Source organism: Andrographis paniculata, unplaced genomic scaffold (assembly GCF_009805555.1).
Source record: "Andrographis paniculata isolate CXL003 unplaced genomic scaffold, ASM980555v1 Contig11END, whole genome shotgun sequence".
Taxonomy (NCBI): domain Eukaryota; kingdom Viridiplantae; phylum Streptophyta; class Magnoliopsida; order Lamiales; family Acanthaceae; genus Andrographis; species Andrographis paniculata.
The window spans coordinates 3013224-3023258 of record NW_026137391.1 but is presented as its reverse complement, the minus strand read 5'-3'; the positions used below and the strand labels follow the sequence as shown (position 1 = coordinate 3023258).

Below are 10035 nucleotides of genomic sequence, written 5' to 3'. Positions count from 1 at the left end.
TAAAGCGCGAGCTTTGTTGCTAAAGAGCGACCAATTGATTTTTTTTTTTCTTCCTTTTCTCAGCTCCTCAAATTTTTCTTCTGGTCGCCATCATCTCTTCCTTACACATCTCCGTCCCTCCCTTCAACTGCATCCCGGCATCTCCCTTTGCATCGCATGTATCTTCAGATTTTACTCAAACGAATCTACCATGGTGGATTTGTCCTTTCCCGCGCGCAGCCTGCTCCTTCGATCACATCTCCATCCCCCCTTCTTTCCTCCCTCGCATCCATCCTCTCTCAGGTCTACGCATCTCCAATCACCTCTTCGGCTCTCCCTATATCAACGCAAGCTTTCATTTCCTTCGCCTCGGACCCTTTCCCATCGTGCTTCTTCTCCCCAATTCCTAAGTCCAATCGCATCTTCAAAATTCGTCGATAGTAGAGTGTCTAGAGGTAATGTGGATACAAAAGATTTAGTAGACAAGAGACCGACGATATGCATCGTATAGTTGCAACAACAAGAATCAAAATATGAATGAGAGCTACTTGCAATAGCCAACACGACAGGAGTTGATTTGGAAACTATAACTTTGATTCAAGAGATTCTTGATATCCTTAATCATCGGAATGTTGAGTGATAGCGGTGCGAGTTAAACTTTAATCTAAACTATTAACAAATATATCTATATATATCAACAATTATTTCATAAAAGTGTAATTCATAAAATATAAAGTTGACAATGTTGGCCCAAAGCATAAATGAAACCAAAGAGAGTTATCAAAGGAAATGCGTATGTAGGTAGGTGGGTATCTACTGGGTATAAATTATAATTTTTTTTTTTTTGATCGGGGCAAATCTGCGGGCATTGCCGGTTTAAATCTATGACCTCGACGAGTTCACTTTGACACCACCAGACCGGATGTGTATATGTGTTTTTTATTTCTTATGTACAGCAAGGTCCCGGAGCTCGTTCATGGCACGGTCAAACACCGGCATGTACTCCTCTTTAAGAGTGACTAGAGCCTCTACTCCATGCCCGAGTCTCGTGTCCATTAGCCACACTGAATGTGCCATCTGAAGCGACTTCGACTTGAAATCACTGCTCGTATCGCAACGCGGTGCAATCCAAACTGGATTTCCCCATCCAAAATCGAGGCCGTAAGTCCCGAAACCGCACAAGCTCGAGATAACAAGAACATCCGACGCTTTAGGGGTTAATGATCTGTTTCGGTAAAAACTTTCAAGGCCGCCATCCCCATGGCCTTGCAGACTGGTAACACTAGTTTCGTCGATCCTGCTTATTGCATCCCTCAATTTTCTCGTCAGATCTGTCCGATCATGGTTTCCACTTGCTGCTACCGTCGATGAGAGGAAATTACCGAAGCAGTCGGACGGAAAAGGCGGCCGGGCTTTCCTTCTCAGATCAACTGCCAGCAGCACGAAGGATTCTGATTTGCCATTTTCGAGGGATGCTGCCATGAAGCATTTCCAGAGGATTGTCGAGACAACCTCCACCTTTGTAGCATTTTTTACGCTGCAAGAAGATTCGCTCTGAAGGACTGAAATTGTAGAGGCGTCGAAAACGATAACGCTTCAATGCCCATTTGGCCGACACCTGAAGCCTTGTCGGGAAATGAGAATGGTCGGTCAATTCGGGTCTGTGGGGGAAGAGATATTGGGAGATGTAGTTAGGGCAGACACCATGTTTAGATCCTCGATTGGCATTTCCCCAAGACCTCAAAAAATTTGTGATAGTTGTAGCGTCAGCAAGCTTATGCCAGAAAACAACTCCCATGGCGATGCCGCCGCAGTCGAAATAGTTGACTTGGATCATCAGGACCCTTGACTCCGGGTCAATCTCCTGCCAAATGAAGTCAACCCCTGGTACGAGGAGGCTTGGCAAATCCGTGCGATCTGGATTTTCTAGCAGATCGGACAGATTGTGGCCGGGGAACTTGGCGACTGTGAAATGAACTCCCTGGTCGCTGCAGTCGATGGAGTGACCGTTGTCGTCGACGTTGACTCTCCCGGCGAAAGGGTAGAATCGGGTAAGAAGAACTAAAAGGGATTTCTTCAGGTGCTGTGTAGTTTGAGAAATGAAAGAGTCTACGTCGTGATTAGACGACTAAGGAGAAGGAAAGTAGATGACGACAGGGAGAAGAATGGACCTCACGATCTGGTCGAGCATCGATAGCTTGTAAGTTTTGAGGTGTGGGGGCGTTGGCGAATCGGGCTTGATGTTCTCGCTGGAGACGATGATCCTCTACATGGGAAAATTAAAATTGATCGATCCAAGTATGTAAGAAGATTTTTAGAAACCCTTAATGTGTATGCGATCTGTACGAATTAGCAAATCGATCATATATTAATATTTATAGAGAATGAGAATGCGTGACATCCATGCTGTCTTGTTTTTATTTTCGTTTAATATTGCAATACAACTATAGACATATAACTTGTCAAGTTATATTTATTCGTGAAAATGATTACACACTTTAACCTCATTTTAAATTTTTTAATTTATTTTTTTAATTTTAATTAAATTAATCAATTACCATAATCTTAATTTATAATTATTTATATTATAGAATAATTATTTTCACTGATACATTCTTAATTATCTACTAATTATACCCCTCCTAAAATACCGTGTCTACAGTGCAGCAGACACGGTACATGAGACGGAAGAAGCAACATGAAATATACATAAATGGAAATAGTGCACAAATAAGGTGGAATGAATTGAATATAATTTTTAATTATAATAAATAATTCTTACTTATTTTAATTTATATTATTCAATGTTACCATTTATTTACAATAATATCACAATTACTTACGCTCTTTATAAATAAAAGATTTTCTATCACTTCATAACTTATTCATAATTCTCAAAATATCCAACTTTTCACAATCAATTAAAATTATATAACATTCTCTTGTTTTTAGTGAAAATGTACAAAATACATTATGTTTTATTTATTAGGTGAAACTTTTTTGTGTTAATGCAAAATTTGCACGAAACACTCTCCTTATATAATGTATTCCAAATTATAATACTATATTTATTAAGGATGTGTTTGACAATTGGTTGTTAGATGTTAGTTTATTCGATTAACTGGTCTGGTTAGCTGATCCGATTAGCTGTTTATATTAAAGTGTTTGGTAAAATGACAATTTGATATTAGCTGTTTACACATAAAATAACAATTAAGGATATTTTATATTTTATTTTCAAAATATTTAATTGAGTTTTTTCGGTTGGTAGGCTTTTTTAGAATTTTATTATTAATTTTAAAAATTAGAAAAAAATTATTAAGATATTTATTTTTATTATTTTAAAATATTTTGTAAATAATTAATGCAAATTTATTGAAAAATATATTTTTTTTATTAAAAATACTATAAATATAAAATAACATAAATCATATTTATTAGTATATGTAATTTTATTAGATTAATTTTTAATTATTATATATTCTAATTAAATTTATAGTTTTAAATAAATACAATTCATGTTTAATAAAAATATTATGTGATAAAAAATACTATATAAATAAATCAATAATATTAATATTTTTATATTATCTTTATAAGAATGGTTTCATGGAACTCATCTGGAGGTCCAATTAAGTTCAGATTGTCCAGCTATGGTTACAAATTTTGTACCATTCTTCTTTATAAAAATACATGGGCAAAAAGAATTATTAGTATATCCTTATTTCATCGATGATTTACAGACACGATTGTATCACATACAATCAGATTGCTTGAGCTCATACAAAGACTTTTGTAATTTAATATAACAATATTCTTTTGGTTTGATTTGTATGCATCAGACATACTAGATCCTTCAGAAATTTTCATGTAGATATCACTATTCAATGAACCATATAAATACGCAGTTACGACGTCCATCAGATGCATATCCAAATTTTCATGAACTGTCTAACTAACAAGATATCGAAATGTTATTCCATCCATTATTGGAGAATATGTTCCATTAAAATAAATTGCAGGTCTTTGTGAAAAACTTTGGACAACAAGTCTTGTTTTATATCTTGCAATCTCATTATTCTCATTTCGTTTCCGAACAATACTCATTTATAACCAATAGGCTCAACACATTCAGGTGTTTGAGCAATGGATCCAAAAACTTTTCGTTTTTCCAGTGAATTTAATTCAGACTGGATCGCATCTTTCCATTTTGACCAATTTATTCTTTTCCAAAATTCATCAACTGATCTAGGTTTTGGATCATCGTCATTTTCCATTAGATCAAGTGCTACATTATATACAAAAGTATTATCCGTAATCGTATCATTTCAGTTTCAATGATTTTCAGTCGTGGCATAATTTATTGAATTTTCAATCATTTCATTCTTTTCAAGAGAAATTCTATCATGATTAACTTCTTATGAAGTTTATCGTGATGAATCTCTTCAGATCCATATTACTTCCTATTTCTTTAAGATTTTGATTAATATTTATATCTTTAATCTTTTCATTTGTTTCTTTTTCGTTCTAGGATTTTTATCTTTGGAACCTAGAGGTCTGTCACGCTTCAGACGTGCATCTAATTCATTAGCACTTAACAATTTTAGTAGGTGCATTTTCTGCAGCTATATATGATCTAGTGACTCTACTTGCATCAGATAGCTGGGTTGCAGTTTGCTGCAAATACACAGTTCTTTGCACTTCTATTTCACTTTGAATTGTATGAGGATCAAGGAAACTCAATGGTATTTTCTAAGTAATTTCTCTTTTTCAGTTAATCAGTTTCTCCCCCTAATGTCGGAAAATGCGACTCGTCAAAATGACAGTCAACAAATCTAACAGTAAATAAATCACGAGTTAATGGTTCAACATATTTAATAATAGATGGTGATTGATACCCGACATATATCTCCAATCTCCGTTGGGGTCCCTTTTTTGTATGTTGGGCAATGCAATTGGCACATAACTGCGCACCCAAAAATTCGTAAATGTGAAATATTGAGATTTTCATTGTAAACAAATTGTACTGGGGTGTAGCTATGATAGCTTGTCGGTCTTGATCTTATTAGTATTGTTGCATGCATAACTGCATGCCCCCAAGCAGATACGGAAAGTTTAGACTTCATTAACATGTCTTGCAATTAATTGCAACCTTTTTATAAGTGATTCAACTAGACCATTTTGAGTATGTACATAAGGTACAAGATGTTCAATATCAATTCCAATAGACATTCAAAAATCATCAAATGTCTTAGAGGAAAATTCACCAGCATTATCAAGACGAATTTCTTTATTGGGTGATCAGGAAATTGTGCTCGTAATTTAATTATTTGAGCAAGTAACCTCACAAATGCTAAATTGCGGGTGGATAATAAACAATAATGTGACCATCTAGTAGATGCATCGACAATTACCATAAAATATGTGAATTGTCAGCATAGTGAATCTACTGGCCCATATATATCACCGTGAATTTGTTTTAAAAATGCAGGGAATTCAATTCCCACTTTTTCTGGTGATGGTCAAGATATCAAATTCCCTTGTGTGCAAGCAACACATTTTAACTTATTTGTATTTAATATAATCTTATTTTTCAAATTGTGGCCATGAGTATTTTCAATAATTCGTCTCATCATAATACTATCGGGATGCTCGAATTGCTTATGCCAAATCATAGAATCTGTAGACTTATGGTCTGCCAGATATGTTTCAATACATTAATATTTGTGTAATATAATCCAGTTGACAATGAAAACAATTTTCTTAATATATAATTGTGTCCATCAATGAATTTTGTAATAAAAAAAATTCATTATTTGCCTCATTTGATATTTGAATATGATATCCATTTTTGCGAATATCATTAAAACTTAGAAAATTTCTTTGTAATTTTCTAGAATATAGTGTATTTTCAATATAAAGTTCTACTCCTTAGGGAAGAAATATTATTGATTTTCCGGAGTCCTCAATTAATTTCGCACAACCACCTATAGTATTTACCTCAAATTTTCCCAACTTCAGATTGGTGAAATATTTCTTATATTTTAAGATAGTATAAGTTTATGCACTATCAATGAGAAATAAATTGTCTTCCGTATATTATAACATGTTCAACATTCATATTTCTTATTCTGGAAGAAAATATAAGAAATATATTAGTAAATTTGAAGGATATACATAGTTGTCATATTATTACAAAATATGAAAAGCAAAAAGTATAAGGATTACACAAATATATAAACCTATCTATATGTACTATTACATTGCACTTACCAGATTTTCATAGTATCCACCTTTAGGGTGTACCAGAAATTCAGATACATCTAACAGTGTCTTATCAGTATATTTATCACTACCGGTACAACCAGAAATATTTTCCGAAAAATTCATTTTCGGGGCATTGGAAATTTCCGGGGCTTTAGCATCTTCAGGTGCTTTATTTTTCTACTTCAGAGAGTTCTGATACAACTCTACAAAATAAGAGTTTGAGTGACAAGTTTTGGACCAATGTCCTGTTATCCCACAACGATAACATTTCTCATCGATTTTCTTTGAACTTTGACCAGCATCATCCTGAGGCCGCTTCAAGGGTTTGTTTGGTTCATGTTCATCAAAATGTCCTTCACATTAAATATGCAAAACGAACCTGCCACGATCACACCCACAGTTGGCTCCACGTCCACTATTCATTCCACGTCCACGGTAAAATCTACGTCCACGGCCTTGTCTACGACCTCATCCGCGGTTATATTTGGGAATATTGTTCAAATACTTAGTCGCATTCACTTCAATGAATGGACTTGCACCAGTTGGCCTCGATTTGTGATTTTTTAATAATAATTCGTTATTCTGCTCATGAACAAGAAGACAAGTAATAAGATCACAATATTTAGTAAAACCTCTTTCTCGATATTGTTGTTGCAACACTATATTAGAGGCATGAAACATAGTGAACATTTTTTCCAAAATATCCATATAAGTGATATTTTCTTCACATAATCTTAATTGGGACGTGATTTTAAACATTATAGAGTTATAATGGGCAATTGTTTTAAAATCTTGCAAACGCAAGTGTTGCCATGCGTGTTTCATTTTTGGCAATATGACGACTTCAAGTGGCCAAACCGAGCTTTTAAATTTTTTCATAATTCAAATGAATCTTTTACTATGAGGTATTCTATTTTCAAAGCTTCGTCAATATGATGACAAAGAAAGATCATTGTTTTTGCACACTCTTGGCTTGTACATTCATTCCCCTTAATTACTATTTTTGCAAGCCCCGTAGAGTTGAGATGCATTTCAACATTCATCACTCACGGCATATAATTATTTCCAGTAACAACCAATGAGGGGAATTTATATTTTGCTATGTTAGTCATAATTATATTGAAAATAGTTGAGTAATTACCTAAAATTTGGCAAAATCTCTGCAGTACTTTGATATATTTTTCTCATATCCGAGATAAAACTTGGGCAGAATTTCGACAACACATTGACGCCTCTTTCAGTATTTGGGACAACACTTTGATATAAGAGTCGGACAAAATCTTTACAGCTCGTGCTCGTGCTGATAATGTGTTATAAAATATATAATATAATAAATTTATAACATATATATAACATATTATATAGACATAAAAATAACTATATCTATTTAAATTAAATATAATAGTATTTATATATAAAGAGAGTAGCGTATGTATGTATTTGTATTTCAAAAGAAAAGTGATTGTTGTTATATTATTATTTCAATACAAATGGACTATTTATAGAATAATTTACATTATCCTCGTCATCATCTTACTTCGTTGTTAAAACATGATAAAGACACACATATACATACATGTCTTAATTAATGATGTAATAACACCTATAAAATTTTATGATGATTCATATTGTGTAATAATGATTCATAACAATCATGACTTAGTAACAAGAGAATTTATCAGATGGGATCACCAATTCTTCAACTATGCATGAGCTTAGTGTTGTAAACAACCTATTTTACTAATAAATAACTTTTTAATTTAAATTGATTATGGTGTGTAAGCGATAACACAATTAATGTACATGTATATATATATTTATATTATTAGATAATGTCATCTTATATATAAGGTTAAATCTCACCAAAGGTAATTGTGTTATACATTTTATAGTTTATTACATATGTTAACAGTTATGATATAGAAAAATATGCACGACATTTTTATTCCATCAATAATTAAAAGAGTTCAATGCATGCACTGTTAGCACGTGTATTATAAAGAAGTAAATTTACATATTTTATAAAAATAAATGTAAATACCTTTCTCAATGCAAATAATTTTTCATGTACATGAAATTTCATTTTAGCACTATAAATAAAGATGACATATGTAAGCAATTCGAGATATGATAGTAAAGTGGAAACTTTCGTTTTTTTTTTTAAAAAATCAATACAATGAGAAGTGATATTTTTGGAACAAATTATTCACATCCATGAAGATATTTACATCTTTTCTATTTTTTTATTGCCACATAGTATCAAAGCAAATCATCTTAGCTTGAAACTTTTTTTGTCTTTTGCCGCCATATTCACCGCCTTATCCACCTTTATTTTCTTCACCATTTTTTATGATTGTTTTTAACCATCTCCATAATTACGCTAAAGCAAGTACGCTTAATGAACTCTCGAAAAAGAATGTGCATATTGTTAACATGACTAAACTATTAAATTCACTTAATTCCTATTAAATCTTAGAAGCCCTATCATTGGCTCATCCATACAGGAGAGTTGGCCTAACACTAGACCAACTTAGGGGGTATCACATCCACCACTTAAGAATGTAATGTCCATGTTGCACCGCAAAAATTCATCAATTGCTTGACCCCCTCAATAGCCCGATCAACGATAATGGGTTGTCATAGGTTGACTCTGCCAACTGTGGCACTCCGGCCTACAAGCAATGCAGACTGTGACACTCCTGATATAGTACAAATCATGTAAGATGCCATGAATTAGCACATTGGTGCCCAAGGCAATGGCCCCACAATGTCTTGCATATCATAAACCTTTTCCAAAATGGATGAAGAGCAATTATCCGTTGCCTCGTCAAGTTAGGATCCCGGAGTCTTTCCTATTTTAGCGGAAGATGGTCAAGTATTTTTATAACACATGGCCAGGTTTACCATCCTTATTGAGGAACTGTCGTTATGTAATACTCATCCCTCCGCACTGACTATATACGAAATTGGGTTCAAATAGAGATGGTGTTGCAACACGAGTTCTTCAAACTTGTCTTTTGTCCTCACTCATGCGCACTCAGGGAGACTTCTCAGGGTTTACCTATCTTAAAATTATATTAGAGCAAGCATATTTAACTTTAAAGTTCTCTCATTAGGGCTCTTGGAAATGAATGTATAAACTGTTGACATGGGTACTTTATTTAATCCATTTAATCTCTATTCAACATTTGGGGTATCACATCCTCTTTCTAGGGGTATCACATTCTATACGAGTTAAGAATGCAACATTCACATTGCACCCTAAGGATCTATCAACCGCTTGGTCATTCAAAAGTCCGGTCGAAGATTATAGGTTGCACAGGTCGGCCTGGTACAATCTGTAACATCTCGGCCCATAAGCCATGCAGACTCGGCGTATCAATATTAGACTGACCTTACAGATCAATACGAGCCCTCCCAGTGTGTTTTTTCCCCCACTCAAATACAATTTGGGAGATTTTCCAAGGGGTGATCCATTCTAAAATTAATCTAGAGCAAGCACGCTCACCTTTAGAATTCTCTCAGTAGGACTCCCAAAAGAAATCTTCATATTGTTTACATGAATAGTCTATTCAAATCAGCAACCCTATTGAAAGAACTTTAGAGTTAAACGTGTTTGCTCTAGAGTAATAAGGATGGGTGATCCACTGGGAAGTCTCATGGGGTGGGCGTGAGAAAGGATAAAAGGACACTGGAAGAATTCGTCTTAACCTTTGAGGCCAGTCTAATTCCGATAGGCACGGGTTGTATGGCTTGTGGGCCGGAGTGTTACAACATCGCATCGTAGCT

General features: G+C 34.1%; 1 protein-coding gene across 1 annotated transcript; it reads right to left on the bottom strand.

Moving 5' to 3' along the window:
* Positions 1-284: 284 nt before the first annotated feature.
* Positions 285-6369, bottom strand: LOC127248309 (stemmadenine O-acetyltransferase-like). Its single transcript, XM_051270589.1, has 5 exons — positions 6253-6369; positions 2156-2245; positions 1498-2062; positions 934-1454; positions 285-428 (listed from the first exon to the last, which is right to left on the bottom strand). The coding sequence occupies exons 1-5, from the start codon at positions 6367-6369 to the stop codon at positions 285-287; spliced, it is 1437 nt and encodes a 478-aa protein (XP_051126546.1).
* Between the last annotated feature and the right edge of the window lie 3666 nt (positions 6370-10035).